This window comes from Hemicordylus capensis, chromosome 14, assembly GCF_027244095.1.
Source record: "Hemicordylus capensis ecotype Gifberg chromosome 14, rHemCap1.1.pri, whole genome shotgun sequence".
Taxonomy (NCBI): Eukaryota; Metazoa; Chordata; class Lepidosauria; order Squamata; family Cordylidae; genus Hemicordylus; species Hemicordylus capensis.
In genome coordinates, this window is record NC_069670.1 from 8,536,675 (window position 1) to 8,560,658 (window position 23,984).

The 23,984-nt window shown below is 64.5% G+C and overlaps 3 protein-coding genes across 9 annotated transcripts in view; 2 read left to right on the forward strand and 1 right to left on the reverse strand.

Moving 5' to 3' along the window:
* The first annotated feature begins 107 nt into the window (after positions 1-107).
* On the forward strand, positions 108-4,894 carry LOC128337061 (phospholipase A and acyltransferase 2-like). Of its 3 annotated transcripts, XM_053277612.1 has the most exons (5): positions 108-247; positions 360-447; positions 1,797-1,896; positions 3,573-3,844; positions 4,544-4,894. In XM_053277612.1, the coding sequence occupies exons 2-5, from the start codon at positions 430-432 to the stop codon at positions 4,661-4,663; spliced, it is 510 nt and encodes a 169-aa protein (XP_053133587.1). In that variant the 5' UTR covers positions 108-247; positions 360-429; the 3' UTR covers positions 4,664-4,894. The 3 variants fall into 3 exon arrangements, with proteins under 3 accessions (XP_053133587.1, XP_053133586.1, XP_053133589.1); XM_053277611.1 differs by lacking the exon at positions 108-247 and having other exon boundaries at positions 295-447; XM_053277614.1 differs by lacking the exon at positions 108-247 and having other exon boundaries at positions 295-447; positions 3,576-3,844.
* LOC128337058 (translation initiation factor IF-2-like) lies at positions 4,840-12,264 on the reverse strand. 4 transcript variants are annotated; one of them, XM_053277608.1, is made up of 2 exons: positions 9,933-12,264; positions 4,840-7,993 (listed from the first exon to the last, which is right to left on the reverse strand). In XM_053277608.1, the coding sequence occupies exons 1-2, from the start codon at positions 10,287-10,289 to the stop codon at positions 7,880-7,882; spliced, it is 471 nt and encodes a 156-aa protein (XP_053133583.1). In that variant the 5' UTR covers positions 10,290-12,264; the 3' UTR covers positions 4,840-7,879. The 4 variants fall into 4 exon arrangements, with proteins under 4 accessions (XP_053133583.1, XP_053133582.1, XP_053133581.1 ...); XM_053277607.1 differs by having other exon boundaries at positions 4,840-7,996; positions 9,933-11,518; XM_053277606.1 differs by having other exon boundaries at positions 10,109-11,517.
* Positions 12,265-12,529: 265 nt separating this feature from the next.
* The window catches only part of PC (pyruvate carboxylase), a 68,315-nt gene continuing 56,860 nt past the window's right edge, over positions 12,530-23,984 (forward strand). The window contains exons 1-2 of one of the 2 annotated variants that reach the window (XM_053277601.1): positions 12,530-12,687; positions 19,232-19,365. The gene's annotated coding sequence lies outside the window, so the exon portion shown is untranslated. The remainder of the gene's footprint in view (positions 12,688-19,231; positions 19,366-23,984) is intronic. The other variant, XM_053277602.1, reaches the window with a different exon arrangement.

The window sequence follows — 23,984 nt, forward strand, 5'->3', positions numbered from 1 at the left end:
CCTGAGTGAGGCCGGTTCTCCTCCTTCTCCTCTGACTCCGACCTCCCTGCAGGGCAGCCGCTCCAGGAAGAGCTAGGAGAGCCCCGGCGCACGTGAAACCCCAGACTAGAACTGCCGCCGCTGCTGCTGCCAGTCAGTGCTGGAGGGAGGCAATGCTGTACTGACCGGGCTGCGGGCACCGACGAGGGCCTGGCGGGGTCTGCGGCCGCTTCGCATCGCGAACGTTCCTGGACCGAGAAGACCGCGCGTAGGGACGGCAGGCGGCCACGAGAGGGCAGCCTTGTCTACCGGCATTGGGTGGGTGGGCGGGCGGGGGGGAGGCTGGGAAAGTGAAAGTGGCAAATTCCTGCAAATTGCAGAAGCCGCCGGCCGAGAAGAAGCAGGCCGGACTCGGAGGACGGCACGGAGGACTGCGAGCCAGGCGGGAAGATGGCTGAGCTGGCAGAGGTGAGTCGGGGCCGCCGCCGGGAGCCCCCCCCCCGCCCACGACTTCCACCTTGGGGGTGTCTGGAGGGAGGCTGGGCTCTGCCCTCGTCATCTGGTGCAGCAAACCCAAGAAGAGTAGACCCACCTCGCCGCAGCTGCCCCTGAAGGGGCCCCGCCGGGTTTCTTGTGGCAGGAGCTTCCGCAGACTGCGACCGGTTAGCTGCTGCGCGCAGTGCCCGCCCTCTGCCCTGACTTGCCTCTGCTGCTCCCCTGCTGGCCACTGTTGCTTCGCTGGCCCGGGGTGGCGGCGGGGGAGGCCTGGAGAGAGCGAAGGTTAGGGGGGCCGCCCGGCGGGGCTCCCCTCCCCGGAGAAACACCCGCCCCCCCTTCGCCCCTCTGTGCCTACCCCGATCTCTGCCCCCCGCTGTTGGGCGCATCTGCTCAACAGAATTCTTTGGCGTTTTGTGCAAAGTTTTCATTCTTTAAAAAAAAAAAAAGGCACGGAGAAGTCGAGTGTCAGGTGACACTGAACTGCCACATGTAGACCCTGAGGGGGGCGTCACTGCCCTGCTGTGACTATGCGTCTGCGGGGCGGAGATCTGAAGCCCCTGGGGGCATCCTTCCAGCTCGGAGATTGCAGGCGGTGAAGACTGATGGGAAGAGGCTGGTTGTGAGCGGAGGTTGCCTGAAGGAGCCGGCCGGGGGTTCAGCCTGCTCCACACCCCCAGCCACACTTTGCTGAGTGGAAAGAGCAGAGGAGGAGGAGGAGGATGTTGTGCCCCAGATATCGGGGGGGGGGCAGGCAGAACCAGCCCCATGCCTTTGGGGCACCAGCAGGAATTGAGGCTTGCTGATGGGTTCGAGCCCGGATGGGCAGCAAGGCGGCTGGCCGGGGCAGGCCTCTGTCCAGTCCCCCAGCCTTTGCTCTTGTTGTCGGGGGGGGGCAGATTCAGGAGGGCAGGAGGAGGCGCTCTCTGTGGCAGCAGCAGCCCCCCCACCCCAACAGCCAGAGAAGCCGAGAAGTGCTGGCGCTCCTCTGCCCCTGCCCCCCCACTACACCCCTGGTGGGGGGTGTCCAGGGCCCAGCCAAAGATCACTGGCTCCCTCAGGCAGAGCAGCCCCCCCCACAGAGACCCCCCCGGCCCACGGGCTCTATGTTGAGTTACATGAGAGCAATCCTTTTAGCGTTTCTTCCCCAAAAGCACACGCAAATTTAAAGGGAAAGGCGGAGAGGTGGGCCCTTGGTCTTCCAGAGAGTGGGGGCAGCTGCTGAGGAGAGGAGACGGTGGTACTTGGGGGGCAGAAACAGAAGCCGCTGCCCCCCCAGCAAAGCCAGCCTCCATTCACGGCTTCCTGTGGTCACCTTCCAGAGAGCATCGCCGGGAGACCTGATCGAGATCTTCCGGGGCCCCTACAAGCACTGGGCTGTTTACGTCGGCCACGGATATGTGGTCCACCTGACTTCAGCAGGTAGGGGCTCTTCCCCAGGGAGGGGGTGGGAGGAAAGGCCGGCAGTCCGTGGCGGACACATGTGACACCCCCCACCCCCACCACCCCCACACCATGTTGACAACTCCCATAATTCTCAATTATAAAACCGCCCCGGGGACACAAGTTTTGGGCGGTGTAGAAATATTTTAAATAAATAAATAATCCCCTAGCAAGAGCCGTTGCAGCTGGGGATTCTGGGAGTTGTAGTTGACAACATCTGGGGATCCCTGTTAGAGGGCACACTGCCCCCCCCCCACACAGCCTGCCAGGGCAGGGGATGTGCCGTGCTAAGATCCACAGTGCCCGGAGAGATCCTTTCCCTGCCTACGTAGTACAGAGCTCAACGCTGTGACTAGGAGTTTCTCTACGAGGGTTAGGGTCCCAGTGAGCCCCCCTCCCCACCCCCCAGCAAGATCCATTCCTTGGGCCTCAACACCACACAAAGTAGACCCTCCTGCCTTCTGTAAGGTTTTAAATAAGCGGCAGGGGAAGAAGTTAGGAGTGCAAGTGTGGGCTGGGGAGTGAGAAGTAAAATCTGTGAGAAGGCAAGGATAAAGTTGGCCCTGGAAGGTATCTTTCGGTTCAGATAGGCTGCCCCTGCTACTTGCTGCTCTATTGCTGACCCAGAAGCTATGGGGCAAAAGACCCTGTGACTATTGCTGTCCAATCAGAGTCGCATGCCTCTCTGAATGTGCTCTGCTGTGTCAGGCTGCAGGTGGAGGCCCCTGAGCAGCGGCAACTTGGGCGGAAGCCAGCCGGCCTGGCCTGCTGCTGCCCTCCCTGGGAGGGGGCTGGCTGCTTCTCCCCCCACTGCCCTGCCACAGTCAGGGTGGTCCAGTCTCCCGGGAGAGGAGGGCCCCTTCTCCCCCCCAGCTTGCCTTGCAAAAGGCATCCTGAGATGATATCCCAGCAGCAGCAGCAGCAGCAGCACTTCAGGGAGGGCCCAGAGCAGAGGGCATATTGGGGAGCCCCGCCCCAGCCCCACTTCCACACAGAGGAAGAGCTGGGAGGACTGGCTCCCTCCTCTGCACACAAGGAGCCCTCCTGGGGGGACCAGGGCTCTCCTCCGTGGCCAGCAGAGGCCTGCACGGAAGGAAGGAAGGAAGAGGGTGTGATCCTGCTCCCCTTCTCCATGCATTGCTGATTTGATGCAAGGCGGGGGAGCGTGAAGGGGGGCTCTCTCTCCCCCCCCCCAGCTCAGGCGGCACTTTCTCAGCTGCAGAGCACAGGATCCGCCTCACTCTTGCCATCAGGGGGTGGGGGGTTTCTTGTGGGGAGGGGGCATCTCCCCAGAGGCGAGCCCTTTCCTCCCTCCCTGCAAGCCCTGGGAACTGTGAAAGCTGGAAGTCCAGCTGGCCGAGGCTGTTCCGGAAATCCGGAGTGAGGGGGCCCTCTGGTTCTGGTGGAGGGGGGGCCTGAGGCCAGGTGAGGGGCTCGGTGCCTTGAGATGCATGTGTACCCTCTCCACGGGACTTGATGTCCTGCCTTTTGCTGGCAATGGGGGCAATAAATCCAGCTCAAACCCCTCAAGCCAAGCCAGAGGGCCAGCTCCCCCCCCCCGCCCACTTCCTTCTGCAGGCCAGTTGAGGCTCCCGGCCTCAGGTAGCTGCTGCCCCTGTGCAATGCTGCGTTTCTCTCTCTGCTCTCTTCTGGAGAAGGGGCCCCGGGAGATTCCTGCTCCTGTTCAGTGAATATCCTGAGGGCCGTGGTGAAGAAGGAGCTTCTTCAGAAAGTGGCCAAGGGAGACAAGTATCGGGTCAACAACTCGAACGACACAAACCGCTGCCCCAAGTCCAAGGAGGAAATCGTCCAGACTGCAGAGCGCATGGTGGGGGAGGAGATCGACTACAGCCTGGGCCGTTCGAATTGTGAGCATTTCGCCAACTTCCTGCGTTACGGGACCCTGGAGAGCAAGCAGGCGGAGCAGGTAAGCCCAGGCCCTCCAGCGCCCCTCCGGGGGCCATTTCCACAAGGATGCTGAGCTTGCTTCGGAGGGGGGGGGTGCAGAATGCAGATCCCCAAAGGAATGGGCCCCTCGCAGACTTCAGTGCAGAGATTTGAAGTGTTTGAAGGAGGGGGATTAAAAGAGTGTAGGAGAGACGGAGAGTGGAAGATCGTCGCCCTCTTTGCCACTGACAACAGTCACACGTTCATCATCACAGAACTCAGATTCCTGCACCCGATTTCAATTGTGAAATTAATTTTCACATGCAATTAACTTCTTAATGTTTTGAAACTCGGGTTTTGAACACGTTGTCTGTTGCTTTGGAGTCTGGTGTTAAAATGTGGGTGGTTGTTTTCCCCCCTAGATATGCATTTAAGCCAAAAGAGAGGCACCTTTCCTCTTCCAATTAGGAGGGGTGGAGAGGCAGCTGTTCCTGTCCAGCACACCGTCCCTGCGGGGCTGCCGCCGGGGTCTCCCTTGCGTTTCTCTCTGGGTGGGGAGCCCTTTGGGTCAGAGAGCCCTCATTGATTCTTGGGTGGCAATCCCTTTGAGAGCTCCTGCTGGAAAGCGGCATTTAAGCAATGAGGAGGACAATGAAGGCCAGGTCCTTGGGGTGGCAGGAAAGGCAGCCGTCCTGGTGCACCAGCACCCCCCGCAACAACCCCCCCTCTCTTTTCCCAGGTGAACAATGTCCTGCAAGCTGGAATGCTCACGGTGGGAGGGCTTGTGGGCGCTGTGCTTGCCGGGAAACTCATCTACGAGCTGGTGAAAGGGAGCCGAGAGGAAGAAGAGCCCGAGTGATGGCTTTGGCTTCCTCCGACAGCGGGGCCTGCAGGCCAAATCCCACCCGCTTCCCCAGGATTCCCCAGCAGGCAGACGTCTTCCTCCTCCTCCTCCTCCTGCTGGCTTTATTTCTTGGCCACGCTCTAACAATTGTCCTCTCAGCGACTCACAAAGTAAAACAATGGAATAAACCATACAATTAAGAAAACATTACAATTACAATAAAGTACAAACATATTTTGAAAAGCATTTTAAGAATACATTTTTGGAAGGTCTGAACAGAAAGGTTTGGCGTCTAAAAGAAGCAAGCGTTGGGGCCAGGTGGGGCTCACGGAGGAGGCTGTTATTCTGTAGATGGGGTGGGTGTAGCCACGGGGCAGGGGGCCTTGGAGCAGGGCCTCCTCTGACGAGGCTCTCGGGGTGGGGCGTAGGGGCCTCTCCAGGAACGGGGCCTTCCTGCCTCGGCGGCTGGGAGTCTCACCGCCATCCCTTGGGGTCACTCCCCGTGCTGTCCGGTGGGGTCTAGCCACAGTCAGGTCATGGATTGGCTTCCTTAACGCTCCCCCCCCCCCAAGGAGCTGAGGCCCGCACCGTTCTTTGGTCTGGGCTTTTCTGCATGACAGAGAGGGAGGCAGGTCAGGCGAGGAGGTCAGCGACCGCCCCCCCCCGGTAGGTTTCGCGGGTGAATGGGGTGGGGGCTTCTACTCGGGCCCTCCGTCCTTTCAGTCCCGGCTCAGCCCTCTGTCCACGACTCCACGCGATGATGCCCGAGTCCTGCCTCTCGTTCCGATTCGGTGTATCACCTGAGAGAGCGGCTTGTTCTGGGAGGAGGGGAGCAGGGGGGCCGTGGCTGCTCCGGGGCAGAGTCTGGCTCCACCACGCTGCAGGTTGCTTCCTCCTCGGCAAGGGGGGGAGACCTCCCCAGGCTTGTTTACGCTGCTGCTGCCGCTGCCACGTGCCCTTGGTGGGGTGGCCGTGAAGATGCCACCACGTGGGCTGCACTGCTGCTCTTGGGAAGGAGAAGACGGCGGGGCAGGTGGTGGGCTCTCTTGCGTAGGGGCAGGCCAGCCTCCCCGACTCCTGCAAGTCGGTCCCCCAGAGCACGCCCTTGAGCCCCATTTCCACGGCTCCTGCACTCCCCCCAGTCCTTCCAATTCCACTGGTGGCATCAAGCGGGGGAGGTGGGTGGGCCCCCCTGGGGGCAGAAGCGGGGCCTGCAACTAGGTGGCCCCTTCTGGTGGGTCGGAGTTGCCACTTGGTTTGGGAGCCAGTCCTGGAGGTTAGTCGGTGGTGCCCCTGTGGTGGCCTTGCGCCCCTGCCCCACTTCTGAAGACAGCCTGCCCCGGAGAGGGCCCCCTTGGCAGCCGGCCCGGAAGGCAGCAGCACTGGATGTGGAGCCTCTTGCAGACTCTGCCAAGCAGCCGGTGGCTTTGTTCCAGCAGGATCTGAGGGAAAGGCTGCTCCCCGCCCCCCTCCTCCCACACAGGGAATGGGCTTGTGGGGCGGGGGCGGGTGGGGGGAGATTCTTCCCCGCCTGGGTCTTCCTGGGCCGGGTCTCTGGCTGCCCCCTCTGCATGCCCGGCACAGCCTTGAGGAAGTGGGTGGGTTGGCCTGGGGGGGCCGGGGATTTCCTGGCTCCCTGCTTGTCTGTTTCCTGCGGAGGGGAGGGGCTGGCTCCAGCCGGGCCTGTCTCCTCCTGGTGTGCGGAGGTCACCTGATCTTCCCGGCCGCCAGCTGGCCGACCTTTTGTCAGAAATGAGAACACAAGAACTCTGGGTGGCTGCCGAGCTCAGCAACCTTCCTTGCCTTTCTCCCCTCCTCTCTCTCTCTCTCTCTCTCTGCTGCACTATGACCCTGGGGGTTGCATTATCTGCAGGATTAGGGTTCACAAACTAGAATGCGGAAGTTTCAAAACAAGCAAGCGAGTTTTCCTGTTGATCAGGAACAAACACCACCACAACTGTATACAGTCTTCTCATGATTATTGATTACACAGAGAACTGCAAAACAATTGAGACGGGTCTTGGTATAAAATGTAACCCGTCCAGGCCTAACGCTTCGTTTCCCCCACAGCTGGCTTTTCCTACCCTTCCTTTTCCGACGACAGGGGTGTGCAGAACCGGATTGCATTCGAACCGGTCTGCCACGAGAGCCGGGCTGCTTTGAGCAGAACTGCTTCGAGCCGGCTCGTCAGTTTGACCAGCCAAGCCGTTCAGTCTGGCCAAACCGGTTTGCAGAGCAGCTGTTTGGTCCAAATCCAGCCTGAACCGCCACAAACAGTCTGTGCACACCCCTAACCGATGACCACAAGCTTTCAGGGAAATGCTCTTCCTTTTCCCTGGGGGAACCTGTGCTCTGGGATCCTGACCCTCGCCCAACCCTCTCTCTGACCAACTGACCCCTCACCTGGGGGGCCTCCCTCCCTCCCTCCCTCTCTCCCCCACTCCTGGCTCAAAAGCTCCTCCTCAGCCCGCCAGTCACCTTCGTGCCCTGAAATCCCCTTTCCCACTCCAGCTTTTCTCCTCCGTGCTTTTCTTCACTTCCAGCCTTCCCAGGCGCTTAGTCTCAGGCACATACAAACGGTACAGCCTGGTCAGCCACTGATGCCCCCTTTCCCCGCAGGGGGAGGGCCTGGTGGGGGGGGGTCACGGGCGCAGGTGGTCTTGCGTGGCTGCCGCAGAAACAGTGGCCGTCTTGGGCCTGAGCTGAGCAGAGAGCTCTCTGCCGTGGCCCTCCCAGCGGAAGGGAGGATGCCCAGCGGGTCCTGGCATCATGGCTGGTGTGTGATGTGCAAGGACCCACCGTCTGCCGGGCTCTTGCAGGCCTCCCAGCAAGCTCCGAGGCTGCCTTCACAGCGGATGGATCATGGCCCTGGCATGGCGGAGCTGCCTTCTCCGGAAAGCCCACCCGAGGATCGGCCTGCGGCGGGGCTGGGATGCAGGAGGCCTCTGCTTGGCTGCCCCGTCCCAGCGGGCTCTGCCAAGGCGCTCTCTGCCCGCCCGACCTCTGGCTGGCGGTGGGGAGAGGAGGGGGGGGCCTGTCCTGGCTCTCTCCCGCCAGCCCCTCTTGAGGACCCCCCCCCGGAGCCCAGCCGGGAGTGCCACTGCCCCCGCCCCACCAACCAGGAGCCGGTCCTCGGCCTGTCCAGAGCGTGGGCCACAGAGCGTGGGCTGGGCCGTCCCGTCCCGTCGACCGGGCTGCGAGTCCCAGGGGTGTGTCTGCCGGCCAAGCCCTTCACTGGGCCCGCGCGGCTGGCGGGGCCGGGCCGGTGCTGGTCTGGCGGCTCAGCGTCAGGCTGCTCACGTTGGCGAGGAAGGTCTGCCAGCCCTGCCGGAGGGCACGATTCACCTGCTGGGGGCAGAAGGAGGAGGCACGGTCGGGGGGGGGGGCTTCAGCGCTGGGTGTCTTCTCCCTCCGCCCGGTGGGTAGGCGCCCAGGGCCACAGGCAGATTCATCCCCCACGTAGGCGGGGGTGTGTGTGTGTCTGTGGAGTGGGGGGGCCCTCAGGGGTCTTCTAGGCCAGCCTCCTGCCCGGCCCCGGCATCCGCTGGAGCAGCTCACAGCCTCTCATCGTGGGGACCGCGTGGCTGGTGAAGGCAGCCGCAGCTCAGAAGCCACAGACGGTGGTCCACCAGGGAATTAGAACCACGCCAATGGGTTGGCCGAGGCTGGGGCTCTGGGGCTGGCATCAACTGCCCCCTTTGCTAAGCAGGGTCCCTCTTTGTCTGCATTTGGAGGGGAGACTGCAGTGAGCTCTGCAAGACACCCCTCTGAGGGCAGGAGCCCGCCACCCCCTTGAAGAGCTTTGCAAGCGGAACAAGGACCCAGGTTCCCTCCCTGGCGGCCGGGAGAGACTCCTGCCTGCAGCCCCGGAGAGCCACTGCACTGCCCGTCTGGGTAGCCAAGCCTGAGTTCAGGGGGCCAATGCTCTGTCTCAGGACACCGCAGCAGCTCCCTAAGTAGGTGCAGCTTGATCAAGGAAGTTTGCAGCATCTGTTGAATGTCTGCCTGCTGCACGGCTGTTAGAAGCACGAGAGCCCTGAGAGGAGGAGAAGGGGCACTTGCTCCTCTCTCGGCTTTGGGGTGTCTATGACCTCTTTGCTGGAAGGGGTCGAAGTGGCTTTTTCGGAAGCAGAGAGGCAGGAAGAAGAGTTTTTCCTGTCTCTGCTGCTGGCCGCCTAGTGATGGAAGATCTGGTAGTTGGCCTCAGCCGACCAGGAGGACCCTCGGAAGGAGGAGGCACCCGGGCCGGAAACTTGCAAGCCCGCAGGAGGCCCACGCGAAGAGCCAGCTCCCACTTGGGGCTTCAGCTGAGGAGGGGCCCCGGAATGCCCCGAAGGGGACTCCCTTCCAAGTGCGTTTCTAAAGCTCAGAGGCTTCTTGCAAGCTCACTCTTGGGGTCAGATCGGGAGCTCTCAGCCTGGAGGCTCCGGGGATCGTTGGACTACAGCACCCATCACCCCCTGGCCTTTGCCCACTGTGGCTGGGGAGGTTGGGAGTTGTAGTCCAACATCTGGGAACTCCATCCTGCTGTGCCCGATGGTGAGTCTTCCATTGCATTGATGCCCCTTAGAAAGACAGCTCCCTGACTGATGTTCTCATGATGGCCCCCTTGGCCAGGAGATAGAGACAGATTCCGTGCCTTTTAAGGAGGGGCCTTTTAAGCTCCCAGCAGGACAGAATCCTGCCCAGCTGGGCTGTCCCTGGCACTGCACAGGCAGGCAGCAGCCTTGCTACCGCGGGCTCCTTTCCCCAGAGCGCCCTCTGGTGGCCTCCTGATCAGGAACGTGGGGGGGACACACATCCCTGCCTGCCCTTTCCGCCCCTTCCTGGAACAGAAACAGCAGCAGCGGAGCGAACAGGGTGGTGCTTTCCCAGACTCAGCCCCCCCCACCCCCCCTTGGCCGGCTGCCTGCAGACATTCTGAGCGGCAGAGTAGTTGGTGAAAAGGCCTTTGACTGGCTCAGGAGGAGCCTGATTAATCGGCCTTCCAGTTCGCCTGCCAGGGACAGAGAGGCCACCATCACGGGAAAGGCGCCCCACCCAGGAGGAGGGAATGCAGCCGCCAGGCCTTGGTGGGAGAGTCCCCAGCCAGCGGGCACCACTCTGCCCCCCCCCCACACACCAGCCGCTCTTGAAGCAGGGGAGTCCCTTTTCAAAACGTGCCTCATTCATTATTCTGGGGGGGGGGTCCTGTCTGAGCCCAGTCGCCAAAGGAGGAGGGCTGAGGGCCCTCGGAGCCCCCGGCCATGCCCCCCCGTGCAGCCCCGCCCCCCCCTCCGCTCACCTTCCGGTACGTCTTCACGGGGCTCCTGCCCGCCTGGCCCTGGGCCTCCCCGATGAGCAGCTGCCCATCTCCAGGCCCCAGGGAGTGGGCTGCTTCGCCCACCGCCGGGCCCACCGGGGCCTCTTCCCCCTTGGTCCTCCGCACCCGCAGGCTAGCGGCTCTCCTGCCCCACTTGCCTGGGTGCCGGGCAGCCGCGTCCAGGGGGGGCCCTTCCTTGGGGGGGGTCACCTGGCTGCCTCCCCCGCCTGGACTGGCCTCCTCCAGGGGGTTGTAGAAGCCATCCGGGTCCAGGAGGCGGGAGGATCGGGGCCCTCTCCAGGAGCAGGACCTCTGGAACCTCCTGCTGCTGTTGGTCATGCCTGCCAGGGAGGAGGCGGCTCTGCCTGCTGGTGGTGGTGGCCCTCCGTTGCCGCAAGCAGGTCTGCTGGCCGGGTGGCTCTTCCTTCCTCTTTTGCTGCGGAGTGATTCACCCTCCACTGGGGAGGGAGGGGAGGGGAGGTGCGGGCACTGCCCCCCCCCAGCTTATGGGCCCGAACCCATCCCTCCCTGTGGACTCCCTGCTAAGCCACCCTCTTATCTGGCCCGCGCACACCCCACACGCCAACCCCCCCCCCACTCTCTGTGCATGAGCAAAGGTCAGAACAGGCCCTGTCATGTCATGGGGCAAAGAGCAGCAGAGGGGAGCCTTGCCAGAGTCAGCAGAGGGAGGGAGGGAGGGGGGGAGGGAGGGGCTGGCGGAGGCCTGAACCCCCCCCCACGCACCCCCCACCCCAGGGCTCAGAAAAGCAAGCCCTGCTGAGGGTCAGCCCCATCGTGTGTGTGTGGGGGGAGATGCAGTGGGTGTCTCCAAGCAGCCCAGCTCCACCGGAGGGGCCTCAGCACCTGGCTCCAAGCTAGGGGGGTGGGCGGCAGCCCCTACCAGGCAGCAAGGGGGCGCTGGGCCAAGTGCTCGGAGCTGAGGCCCCAGCAGCAGCCCCAAGCCCACCCCTCTGCGGCTGAGCCCCTGGGAGGGCCCAGAAGGGGGGGAGGAACCAGCAGCCTGCTCAGCACCTTGAGGAGGGAGCAGGGTGGGGTGGGGGGGGCTGTGGGGGGTGGTGGAGTGGGGTTGTCTCTCCCTTTTAAAGCCCAGCCAGGCCTGTGCAGCCCCTGCAGACCTTGGGCTACAGTCCCCCTCATTCCTGACTATGGGGCCCTCCCCATGGAGACCACGAAGGGAGCTGCTGGGCCTGGCGGTCACGAGCTCCCGTCCCTCTGGCAGCTGCCCGTGGTGTGTGTGTGTGTGTGTGGGGCGCAGCCGGATTGGGGCCTGCAAAGGAAGAAAAGGGGAAGGAGCGTCCGGGTTGCAACAGGGCTTGAGTCAGCGTCACAAGGAGGAGGTCACATGGGGGGGTGAGGAAGGGAGGCGTGTTCAGGGCGGGGGGGGGGGCGTTCCTGGTGACCAGCTGCTCATTGGGGACACTGGGGTCTGGGTCAGGCCTGTTCAAGACCCCCCTCCTTGGGCCTCCCCTTCGCCCCAACCCTTTCTTTTGAGGAGTGCAAGAGTGACCCATCATGCAAGCCCCCCCCCCCCCCCGCACTGCCCCTGGTGCAGCTGAACTAGGGAAGAGACGGGGGGGGGGGGGCGCGTCTCCCGCTAGGGCAGGGCTGCTGCCAGTCAGAGTTGTAGGCAACACTAAAGAGCTAAAGGGATCCCTGTGCTCTGACTCCTTCCTGAGTCCCTGTTGGAGCTGTCATTCCAGCAACATCTGGGCCGGGGGGGGGACCCACACATCTGGCTGGCTGGCGGCCACCCCCCCGCACTACACTCTGGGAAACGTCAGGGCGTGTGTGTGTGTGTGTGTGTCCCTTCTTGCTGACTTGGCCCAGAGGAAATCCTCCCCGTCAGGATGGCAGCCTGATCCTGAATCCTCCGGGCAGGGCAGGGATCCCCACTCCAGCCTGCTTTTCGGGCAGGCGCTGCACTGGACTCCCTGGCTCAGGGCGCAGGCAGGCTGGGCGCTCTTCCCCCCGGCCTGGGGGGCCAGGCCCAGCGCCCCCCCCCCCACACCCCCTGGCCTGGGGGCCTCCAAGCCCTCCTTGGTCTGTCCGGGGCGGCGGGGCACGTGGAGCTGCACGTGGGGATGGTTCTGCTCACGCCTCTGGGCACGATCCTTAGCGCTCTTTTACATCCCTACATTCTTGGGCGTCCAGAGGCGGGGGCGGGGATTCCCGTCCGCCACCCCCCGCGCCAAGCCCCGCTCGGGCGTCTGTAGCCAAGGGCTAATTGCGCATGCAGGCACTCTTTTCGCACGAGACGTGAGATGCGAGCTACTTCCCGCCGTTGCCGCCTTTCTCCGGCACTTCTGCCGGAAGTGCCGCCCTTTCCCGCCTCTTGCCTTTCCTACCTCTAGGCGCAGGCGGAGGAGGAAGCGCGTGGCGTGGCGGGCGGCGGCCAATGGGGAGCGGCGTGTGGGCGGGACTCCCGGCGTGAAGGCGCCAAGCTTGAAAGTGCGGCGGGCGCGGGGCGCGGGGGCGGGGCCGGGGGGCGGGGCGACGGAGCCGCCTCCGGGGTCAGCCAATGAGGGGCCGGGCAGCTGCGAGGCTGCCAATGGGCGGCGAGGTGGGCGGGCCGCGGCCGGCTGGGCCCAGGAGGCGCTTCCGGGGCTGAGTGAGGGGACGCGGCTGAGCTGAGGAGAACAGAAGCAGCAGCAGCGCCAGCAGCAGCGAGGGAGGCCCGGCCGGGAGGAGAGGCGGAGCCGGAGGCCAGGCCGAGCGGGTGAGCGAGGGGGCGACCCCACCGCCGGCGCCCCCCGACCCCACGCGCCCCTCCCTCTTCCTCTCCTCCTCGTCAGGGTCTCTCTCCTTGTCGGCGCCTCACCGCCCCCCCCCCCGGGAGCCCGCCTCATTCTGGTGGCAGCGAATCCCGCAGTGCCAAGAGGCGCTTCCCCGAATCTCCTCCCCGCACTTCGCCTCGGCAGACGGAAACCTCCTCTCGCGGCCTCCCCCCACTTGGCCCTCGCCCCTTTATGCGCCTCTGTCGCCCCCCCCGCCCCACTCCCCCCCCCACGAGGCCCTGGCGAGCTGCTGCCTGTTGGGGATCTCGGGAGCAGCAGGGCCCTTCCCGGCTTGGGCAACGGCAGGCTGCCCCCCCCCGCCCCGGCCTTTGCTCGCCTCCCTTCCGGGGCCCTTTTGCGGGCATCGCTCTCCCCTTGAGGGCTTTTCCTTCGTCCACCCCCTTTAGAGCATCTCTGCAACCTAAACCAAGCCACACCGCCCTGCCCCAAGGAGCATGCAGTCAAGATGCGCGTACCTGTTGGGTGCAGGACTCCCGCCTCGCTGGCTGTAAAAGAGGGCTAGAGAAGTTCACAGGGGGGGAGGAGGAGGAGGTGGAGGAGGGCTAGCAATGGCTGCCAGCCTGCCTGGCTGTATCCTTCCATGGGGGTCAGAGGGGGGCACGATGCCCCTGGGCCCCTGGAGGGGCAGTTCTCTCTCCTCTCCTCCCGCCCCTTGTGGGTTCCCCAAGTGCCCCGGCTGCCTCTGAACCAGCCCTGCCACCTGCCCTGGTGGACTCTTGCTCTTGGGGGGCGGATGTCTCCCCCCCCCGCCGCGGCCTGGTCCTTGGAGGGGCTCAGCCTCCCAGCGGCTCCTGCGTCTCTGCTTAGGACTCCTCTTTACGCAACCGCCTGCCCGCCTCTCTTCATGGCTCCAGGGTTGGTGTTCTTTGTGCTTTGCACCGTGTGGCGCGTCCTCCTCTCCTGCTGACTGGGTGCCAGAAACGGTGCTTTGTTGGTTTGCAGCCGGCGGGGTGGCGGAGGAGGAGGGGGAGGAGGTGGCTGGCTGGCTGGCTGCCTGGCTGGGCCCAAGCCCTTCTCCTCCTGCCTCCCTGGCTTGAGGCAAGGTGCTCCTTTTGCCCTGTCCTGTGCCACTTGCTGGCCCTCCGGCTAGCAGGGCTGTGGGGTGGTCTGTGAAGGAGCTTGGCAAGCCTGGAAACCCTCATTTAGCCCTCAGGGGGTTTGGGTTAGGGTGAGACGGGTTTGGCCTGCCGGAGGCCCGGCTTGTGCAGCTGGAGCGGGTGCCACGGTTTCACAGGGCGGCCCCTTTCCCCAGCACCCCTCTCTTTGCTTCTGGACGGATAGTGGCCCCCTCTTTGGCACACGGGCGGCCGGCTTGGCCCAGGGCGGCCTCTGTTCCAGCAAGAGCGTGCCTGTGCTCGGCAGCAGAACAAGCCTCCTCTTCCAGGGCAGCTGCTGGCACGGCCAGACTTCCCTCCCTCGAGGCTGTGCTTGCAGAGCGGTCCAGCGGCTGGTTGGCTGGCCAGCTGGCGAGGAAATGGCGCCTCCTGGAGAAGCGGGGGGGGGTGCCCGCCTGCCGTCTTTGGCGCCACCCAGAGATAAGCGGGGTGGGCGCGTGGCCCGGGCTTGGCCGCCTGGGGGGCGGGGGCGCTGCTCTTATCGCCACGCAGAGAGATCTGCAGAGTTCTAGTCCTCATGAAGGTGAGGGGGATGCCCGGAAGCATGTGGACTGCTCCTGGAGAAGGAGGGGCGAATGAGCAATGGGCAACTGCGGTTTCCTTCCATCCCCAGCCAGGGGGGCACGTGCTCTCGCTAGTAGGCGCCAGCCGTTGGCTGCCCCTCAGCTCCTCTGCCTCGGTGGGGGGGGGCTTCCGCTCTTAGCCTCCTCCATGTCAGTCTGGTGTGCCACTGTCTCCTTGGACGGAGCTCAGTTCTGGACCAGGCTGCCCACCCAGTCGCCTCTGCTCTTGGACGGAGAGCCTTGCGGGAGCAAGCTGGAACGGTCCCCTTTGCTGAGCAGGGTCCCCCCTGGTTTCTATATGAATGGGAGACTGCATGTGAAGGCTTTTGTCAGGTATTCCCCTTGGGGGACAGTGGGGAATCCGCTCGGGGCAGAGCAGCTGCCTGCTGGGATGCAGAAGGTCCCCGGCTCCCTCCCTGGCAGCAGCAGCAGCATCTCCAAGAGAGGGCTGAGAGAGGCTCCTGCCTGCAACCTGGGAGAAGCCGCTGCCCGCCTGGGCAGACCAGGGCTGCCCAACTCAAATGCCCAGCTGGGCTGGAGTTGGAACCAGGACATGGTATTCGAGGGCCGAGGTCCGTGTTCAGCACCTCAGTCCCTGGAAAGTCGTCATTCCGTCTATTCATGAAAGCCGCGATTTGTTAGGGGTGGATCTTTCCGCTTTGTCGAGGGGCCGGCAACTGGAACTAGAAATGGTGGCCGGAAAGTGGGCCCCGTTCCTGTTCCGTCGTGGCAACTGAGGCACGAGGGGGGTGGTCTGTCTCCCTAGGGTGCTGTTGCCGCAGGATAGTCCTGCCTGGGGGCCAGCCAAGAAGCCCCTCACGTTGGGCCGGCCTGGGCTGGATGGGCCCGTCTGGCCTGACTCCGTAGGAGGCCGCTTCCTCTGGTGTCGGTGCTTGTGCCGCTGGGCTTGGCCGCTCATCGGGCTGCCTGCGGGGCTGGCCAGGGAGAGCAGCGGAGGGCGTCACCGGCATGGAGGAGCAAGCGGGAGCAGAGAGCCACTAGCCCTGAGCAGCCCCGGAGGGACCTCTGGCCTGAGCCCGGGGGGCGACCCTTCGGCCAGGACCCCCGGCTTGGCTGCTGCCCTTGGGGCCTGGAATTCCTCCCCAGGCCACACCCGGGTGGTGTTGCCGCCACAGCAGCGCCCTTTGCCTCTCTCCCTCCAAAGGCTTCTTCCCTCCCTGCAGGCCTCGGGCTGCCTTCCTCCTCCTCCTCCTCCTCCTCTGTGTCACCCTGGGCGCTTTGCAAGGCAGGAGAGGCCAGGTCCCTAACCCTAACCCGGCCCCAGGGGCTGACCCCCTGGACAGAAACCCAGAGAGGGGAGGGGAGGCAGTGAGAAGGAAAGGAAGGAGGGAAAGGTGAGGAGGGCTGCTGCGGTGGCCTGTGGGTGGGATTGGAGAGCGAAGAGGGAGAGAGCATGGACGGCCTCCTCTGCTAAGCGAGGTCTGTCTTGGTTTGCATTTGGATGGGGCTCTAGGTGTGAGCAGCACCCCCAGGAGGGGGCGAGGGGGCCACAGCTCAGGGGAAGAGCTTCTGCTCTGTCCGCAGAAGGTCCCCAGTTCTCAGCCTTGGACCCCCCCAGTAGACAAGTCCCAGCATCTCCAGAGACTCCTGCCGGCTACCTTGGAGAAGCCGCTGCCGGTCTGGGTAGACAGTCCTGAGCTAGAGGGACCGAGGGCCTGACTCTAGGGGGCCCCGCTCCCTGTGTCCCTGTGACGCCTTCCTGGAAGAGGTGGGCTTTGCTTTGGGGATGGGGGTTGCAGGGAGCAGGAGGGGGTCACCCCACAGGTGCCCTGGGAGGCAGCTGCGGGCACGGGCCCCAGCGGGTTTTTGGCCAGGCAGGGCGCGGCTCCAGGGACTGCCCACACTTGGGCTTGGTTCTAGGGGGGCTGGCTGATCCCCTCGGCATGTCGCCCCGCCCTCCTGGTCCTCTGGGGTCTGCCTTGTCTCCTTCCTTGCAAGCTCCTTGGAGGCAGGGACTTTGCCGCAGTCCTGAGGACTCAGGGAGCAGCCCTCCCTGCAGAGCAAGGTCCACCTGAGCCCGCCTTGGCCTCCCCCCCCCGGTGGGCCCAGGTGGCAGCGAGTCCTGGCAAGACTGGGCGGCCAAGCCGACTGCCCCCCCCGCCCCGCCCTGGGGCCCGGTCTTTGGGAGCTGAACCTGCCGCGATGGGTGGCTCTGCCAGCCAGGATTTGCCCCACCAGTTCAGGAAGCAAAATGCAAGCGTTTGGCATCCTGCGTGCAGACAGCTCTGCCAAGGATTTCTGCACCAGCAGCGATGGGGGCTTTCCAGATAAGGTTGGGTCGGGCAGCAGGCCAACCTCCTCCGTTGGCTGGGATCCGTTGGCTGAGCATGGCTGACCTTTCCTTGATTTAGTCAAGGAAACAAAATGCAACCCCCCCCCCCGCCCGCCCCTGGCTACCTTCACACGTGAAGTGTCCCAACAGTGGTCCTAATAGCCAAAAGGCTTTGGATGGGAATCCTTGACTAGGAATGGATTCCAGAAGGCAGTTGCCATGGCTTGGATGCCAGGGCCCAGCCCATTCGAGCACTGGAATGGCTGTTTCTGGGCTTGGGAACAGAGGAAGCTGCTTTTCACAGAGTCGGACCATTTAATCCCTCTCGCTCAGTATCGTCTACCCAGGCTGGCAGCAGCGGCTTCTCCCGGGTTGCAGGCAGGAGTCTCTCTCTGCCCTGTCTTGGAGATGCTGCTGCCAGGGAGGGAACCGGAGACCTTCTGCTTGCAAGCAGGCAGCTGCTCTTCCCAGAGCGGATTCCCCATTATCCTCGGAGGGGAATCGCTTCCAGTGCTCACACACGTCGTCTGCCCTGCAGCCTCAGAGGCACGAGGCCTCTCGGTCCCAGTCGCAGGGGAGCAAGAGCAAGAGGAGAGGGGGCAAGCCCTCTCCTCTTGCTTGGGGGCTCCCCAGAGGCATCAGGTGGGCCACTCTGGGAAAGAGGAGGCTGGACTAGAGGGGCCTCCTTGGGCCTGATCCAGCAGGGCTCTTCTTATGTTCACGTGCAAATACGAGGTTTGAAGGTTGCAGCTAGGAATCTCGGCACAGGCAGGCAGGTCTGGAGCCCTTGCAGGCTTTGGAACAGCCCAGCAAGGTGGAGAGAGCCCTCCAGCCGGCCCGCCTCTAGTCTAGGGGTGGGTCACTGCACCTGTCATTGTCCTCAGACTCCTGCACTGTCTTCAAGGGCAGCCCCCTGCACAGCAAGGAGGAGGATCCAGCCCATTGCCAATTGGATGGAGTCTCTCTGGGAGGTTCGCTGGCAAGCATCTCTCTCTCAGCTGCTGTGGAGCTGCCCTAACCCTTCAGCTTGGGGTGGGGGGCCTGGGCAGCCCCCGGCTTGAGCAGACAGGGAGTCTCGTCCACCTGTCATCTTGTCCCCGCTCACTTGGGTTTGGCCCCCTTGGCCTGACGCTGGCCTGATGTGGTTGGAGACAGAACCAGCCGCCTCTTGCCTCGGTCTCCCGTCTCGTTTGCATTCTCCTTCTGCAGGCAGGATGCAGAACGCGGAGGTGCCGGGGAGCCCCCTCTTCTGCGTCCCTGGCAGGCGCTGCGGGGGGGGGCCACTTCCCAGAGGCTGCCCCTGTGGGCTGCAGAATCCTCCCCGGGCCCTGGCTGGCACCCGGTGAAAGAACCATCAAGCCCTCGAAGCATTCCATGGTTGCAATGGCAACGCGGCACTCTCTAGCTCTAGCCGGCAGACGGGGCACAGGCTTGGCAGCATTCCTGGACTTGGTGGTGGGCGGTCTGGAGGAGGGGGAGGGTGTGTGTGGAGCGGGCTTCTCTCCCTCCCCTCCACAAGGGACCTCCTTGGAGCAGAAATGGGGCTCCCTGGAGTGAACGGAGACTTGATGAGAGGACTCTGCCGACTTCAGGGGCCACGGTTAAATTTCTGGGCGCTGTGGCTGCCGGGCGCCTGGGATTGGGCAAGCCTTGCAGGGACAAAGTAGCCGGTTTGTGGCTGTCAAATGGAGTCGTGAGGAGGGGAGGCGGCACAGGCTGATCCCAGCTGCTTCTCTCCCCTCCTGCGTGTTGGTTACACGGACCAACTCCCCCCCCCCTTTCTCCTTGCAAGCAGAAATCTCCTGTGTCTTTTGAAAAAGTGTGTGGGTGTGTTTGTGCGACGGAATTGCGCACTTCCCAACTATAACCAGTTTTGCATATACAGTCCTGCTCCTGACATTAGCTGAATGTCTGATTTCATTGATTGATTTTTACATATTTTTATACTTCCCAAAACTTACAACAAGATAACACATTAAAACATTACTTAAAAACAAAAACAAGCAACTTAAAACACAACAATTTAAAATTTTTAAAACAATATTCTAGAACAACATTAAAAACAATCAAAACAGTGTCAGTTAAAAGCCTGGAATATTTACACTGGAATATTATTATTATTTATTTTACATGCCGCCTGGCCTGACTCCAAAGGCTGTAGGCGCTTCACAAAAATAAACACAAGAGGACCCGGTTAAAACAACTTGAAACGTCTAGAGCAGTCAGAGGGGCGGCTGAGGGGGAGCTGCCCAAGTGCCTGTGTTCTGTGCGAAATGGCTTGGCCTGGTCAGTGTCGGGCAGATGGAGAGGACTTCATTCCCTCCCTTCTGCAGGGAGGCAGAGGCACCGGCCCCCCGAGTCTGTGTCTGCTCTGGGCACCGGCGGGCGCTGGCCTCAGGCGGGCGGGACGGAGAGACCTCCCCGTAGAAGCCCAGAATGAAGGCGCTGCCTGGCCTGCCTCTGGGGTCACGTCGTCCCTGCCTTGCCTCCGCAGGATGTGGCCTTGGCTCCGCTGTGCCTGATGTGTGTGGAGGGCGGCCGGATTGGGACCGTCGAGACCCAAGGTGGTGAAGAAGGAGGGAGGAGGAGGAGGAGGAGGAGGCGGCGGCAGCGTCCACAGTCCTGAAGGTACCTCTCCTCTTCTGCTTGACCTCTAAAATCTGCCATGGGTGGGCTGCAGGTCCCGGGACTGGTTTCCTCCCTTCTCCCCCTCCTCATTGCTGCTGGAGGTGTGGGACCCAGGGTCTGACTCGGGAGGAGGCAGCTTCCTCTGCCCCCCCCCCTCCTGGGGGCTGGCTATGGTGGCTTCTGAGTGATGGAGGCAGATGTCGCGTTTGCCACATGACACCCAAGGGGTCTTAGGGGGTGGGGGCCCTGGGGGTGGGCAGTTCATGACTCCGGAGGAGTAAGAGCCAATGTGCTGACCTGGCCGGTTGCCACCCTGCTGCAAACAAGGCCGGCCGGCCTAGTGTGCGTGTGGCAATCTAAGGTTCCGCTCTCTCCCAGGACGCTAATTGGAGAAGCCCTTCTAAACGGGGCGGGGGGCGAGATCTCTTACCCGGGGCGGCGTTGGGTGTCGCTGAGTGAAGCAGCAGGGACTCCTCCGGGGGACAGGTGGAGAAGGGAAGGGGACTCTTCAGTAACTGGGGCCGGGGGGGGGGGGCGGCGGCAAGGGGGCCGCTGGGTTTCAGCGGAGGCGTCTGGAAATCGGAGCTGGCGTCCGCCCTGCCCCAGGCCCAGACCTGGGACTCCTCTTGCCTGTCAGACGGCTCAACCGGCCCCGGCTGTTTCTGCGGGGGCCGCAGGGTCTCCTTCGCCGGGCCAGGGGGCTGCTCTCGCCACGCGGTCTCCTGGCTCCTCTCTCGGCTCTCCCCAGGCCCACGGGGGATACGGAGAGAGCTTGGCGGCCCAGGGCCGGATGGGGGCTGGCGGCAGGAGCCCCTCGGAGCCCCAGAGGGCTGGGAGGAGGCCGTGGCCGAGGGGCGGAGCCCCTGCTCTGCCCGCAGAAGGCCCCAGGTCCAGCTGGCGGCGGCGGCGGCGGCAACAGCAGCATCCCCAGGGCGGGCTGGGAGAGACCCCTGCCAGGAACCCAGGAGAGCCGCTGCCAGGCCGTGTGGACGATCCTCAGGGGGTCAGGCTTCCCGTGAGGCTTCTCTTGTGCCATGCCTGGCTTGGATTTGGTGGGGTCCCGGCTGAGCCGAGCCAGGGAGGGGACTCGGGTCAGTCCTGGTGGGGGTTTTGTCGCCGCTGGGCCCCTCAGCACGTGGCCGCTTCCGCTCCGCCGGAGGGTGCTGGCCCAGCTTCCTGGGAGGAAGTTGCTTGACAGGCTGGCCTTCCCTCCCGGGAGCCTCTGGCTCGCTCTGTCTTCCTCCCTCCTCCTCCTCCTCCTCCTCCTCTCGCACCCTCTGCCTCCCCTGTCTGTTGAGTCCGCTGGATGGGCAGCCTCCCCGCCCCCCCTCTGGCAAGGGCAGTGCCCAGGGAGCGCCTTGGGTGGATGCTGCACTGCGGGGGTGTGTGTGTGTGTGTCTTTCCTCCCGATATGCTGATACGCTTTTGATGGCGGGGGCAAGCCCCCTTCGTTTTCGGAGATGTGGTGGGGAGGGTGGGGCCGACCCCCGCCTTGCTCTCCTTCGGGCGCTCCCTCGAGGTCTCTTCCCGCTGCTCATTCAAGCTGTGTCCTGCCAGAGAGTCCGGCCCCGGATCCCGGCCAGGCAGAGGCCTCTTGGGGCCGGGCCCCAAGAAGGCAGAGTGGCGGCTCTGCCCTTTCCTCCTTCCCGGTGGGGGCTGCGGGGGGGGGAGGCAGAGGCGGAGACGGAGGGCCGCCCTGCCTGCCTGCCTGCCTGCCTGCCGTGGGGTCTCTCGGCCGGCTCCGGCCACCAGGGACTCCTGTAGGAACCCCGCAGAAGGAGAGAGAGAGCGTGGACTCCTCTGCACACCAGAGGGGGAACGTCTTCCTTCGGGGCACGTGGGTCATGCCCCCAGTTTTAAGTCGGGGGGGGGGGAGTTTGGAAGGCAGCGGTTAGTAAGAAAGCCGCTGGGAAGTCTGAATCCAAGAGCGCCTGGGCTGGGAGGCTGCAGGAAGCCCTTTAGCCCCCAGAGGGCAGCAGAGGACCGTGATCCAGGGAGGGGTTTGGGGCGCGGGGGGGGGGGAGCATTGGCCAGTGTCTTCGATGGAGGGATTGTGGAGGAGCTGAGCAGCGGGGCAGGCTGGCCCAGGGAGACGATGCCCCCCCCCCGGCAGTGCCCCCCTCATCCCCTCTCTTCCCCTGGGGCTCTCTGTGAGCAGCTGTGGGCCCCGGGCGGTGTGGTGGGGCTGCCCTGCCCACAATCCTTGGGAATGGCGAGGGGGGGGGGGTTTGCAGCCCAGCAGCCTCTGCAGACCCCCCCCCCCGGCTTGAGAAGCCCCCGTGGGGTCTCCGACAGGCTGGGGGCCTCTCCGTCAGAGGTGGGCCCCTGGAGCACAAGGCCCCTCCTTCCCAGCCCCAGTGGGGGCTTCCTCTCTGTGTGCTGCTGGAGAGGAGGGCCTGGGGCAGAGCCGGGCCCTGGCAGCCCCTCCGCCTCAACAGCATCCCCAGCGGCTGGGAGAGGCCCCCGGAGCGCGGCAGTGGCTGCCGCTCGGAGCAGAGAGATGGGCAGGCTGAAGGGGCTCTTTGCCTGCTTGGGGAGGGGAGTTCCACAGGGAAAGGGCCCGTCCCTGGCAGCCCCACTGGAGAGCCGCGGGCGGGTGGAAGTCGCCCTGTGGGGCCCCGAGGAGGAGGAGGAGGAGGAGGAGGAGAGAGTGGTGCGATGGCCCTCCCAGCAGTTGGCCGCCTCCCGTTGCAGCTGGGCCTGGCCCGAGGCCCTTCCTCCTCTCCTTTCGCCACTTGACCCAACGAGGAGCCCGCCTGCCGCCTGCCTCCTCGGCCTGGCCTGAAGCGCTGCCAAGATCTGGGGTGAGGGCTGCCCCTCCCAGCCGGCCTCCTTCGGGCGGCTAATCCTGCTCCCCAATGGAATGCGTGTGGGGAATGTGATCCGGGGGCCGTGGGGCAGGGCAGGGGTTGCGGCCGGAGCGCTCCTCTGTCTCTCGGCAGAGGGAGGGCGGACTCGCCTGCAGACCAGCGGCGGAGGTGAGGCCCCCACGTCCCTTCCCCTGCCTCTGCGCTCGCCGGAGGGGGCCTTTCCCCCTGGGCCGGGCTCTCTGGGGCTTCCAGCGGCGCGCTGGGCTACGCTGGGAGGCCGGTGGCCGGGCGAGCGGCTTCTTGGGCCAGGCGGGAGCCGAGGAGCTGCTGTGCCCGGGGAGGAGTGGAGCTGGAAGTGGAGGGCCCCGCGGCCTCCCGGCAGGTGGGGAGGAGCAGCCGTGCAGCCGAGGGCCTCCCCCCCCCAAGCGTCCCCTTTCTGTTTCACCGAGTGCTTGGCAGAAGGAAGCGCTTTGCGCCAAGCGTGGCTAACTTGCGGAACTCCCTGCCACCACATGGGGCTATGCTCGCTGGAGGAGGGGCGGGGTCTGTCAGTGGCACTGGGCTGGTAGCGAAGCATTGCTCCCGTGGCCAGAGGCAGCCTATCCTGAAGTCCCTGTTGCTGGGCACAGACGGGGCGATGGCTTTGCCGAGGTGCCCAGCTGGCCACGGGGCAGAGGTGGGGCTGGATCCACTCTGCCCTGAACCGGCAGCAGCAGCAGCAGCCGCGAGTGGGCTCCCTTTGGGTTCTTGCGTCCCCCGAGCGCAGGGCTGCCTGGGTCCTCACTCACCCCAGATGTGGGACTACCACTCCCATCCTGCCGGAAGGAGCCCTTCCCAGCCCCGCCTAGAGGAAGGCCCTGCTGGGGCCCGGCCCCATAGCCTCCTCCACTGGGCTTGCCCCCCGGCCTCCCTTCGAGAGCTCTGGGGCCTGGATTGTGGGGGGCTCTCCCGGGGCCGGGGGGCCTGTGAGTGGCAGGTCAATATTGACTCCGGGGGGGGGGGCTGCCAGCCTTGACCCCTCCTGCCAGTGGCTTAATGCCTAACTGGCCTCCGCTCTGCAAACAGCCCGGCGGATAATTAATTAACCGGAGCCTGGTGGGGAGAGGGGGGAGGAGGGCCAGGGCTTGTGCGGAAGAGTCCCTGGAAGGCCCCCCCCCCGGGAGCAGCTCTCCCGAATGAGCTGGGGGGGCACCAAAGGGGCCGCTCGGGTGGCTCCTCTCCTGCCCCGCTGCCTGCGGGCTGGCCATGGCCGTGCGTTGGGTAGGCTGCAGGCAGTGCGGCGAGTCTGGGGTGGGAGAGCTGCTGGCACCGGGGAGCAGGGGCAGCTGCACCTCCTTGGTGTGTCTCCCCCCCCCGCCCAGCTCATTGGGACGGGGCAAGAAGGAGCCGCGCAGGAGGGGCGCAGCAGGCAGGAGGGGCGGGGCTGCAGCCTGGGGGGCTCTGCCAGGGATCTGGAGCTGTGGCTCCCGGGCAGCTTCCTCGGAAGCCAGCCACGCGCTGGGCTTCCCCCCCGGGGAAGTGGGTTGCAGCTGCCCCCGTCTCTCTCCTGCTTTGGGCGGGCTGTCTTGTGACCCACTTCTCCTCCCCACAAGGCCGTGGGTGGGGGGAGCCCAAGGGAGCCCTGGCGGGACTGATGCACGCAGGGCTTGGACCCCAGCGGGGTGCGGAATTCTGCGACCCCAATCCAGGAGGCCCTCCAGTGTTCAGGGGCATCGCTGCTCTTTTGCCCAGGTCTGCAGTGGGGGGGGGGGGGGAAGGGGCCTGTTCTGCATAGCGTGGGGCAGGCATGGCGAAGGGCAGGGGCGCCAG

Excerpts from the sequence above, each read along its gene's own strand:
- LOC128337061 (XM_053277612.1), top strand. Across the intron at positions 1,897-3,572 it reads GGTCCACCTGACTTCAGCAG|AAGGGGCCCCGGGAGATTCC; the intron begins GTAGGGGCTCTT and ends TCTCTTCTGGAG. Across the intron at positions 3,845-4,543 it reads AGAGCAAGCAGGCGGAGCAG|GTGAACAATGTCCTGCAAGC; the intron begins GTAAGCCCAGGC and ends CTCTTTTCCCAG.
- LOC128337058 (XM_053277605.1), bottom strand. The coding sequence starts at position 10,289 with ATGACCAACAGCAGCAGGAGGTTCCAGAGGTCCTGCTCCTGGAGAGGG. Across the intron at positions 7,997-10,108 it reads CGCGGCTGCCCGGCACCCAG|CAGGTGAATCGTGCCCTCCG; the intron begins GCAAGTGGGGCA and ends TTCTGCCCCCAG.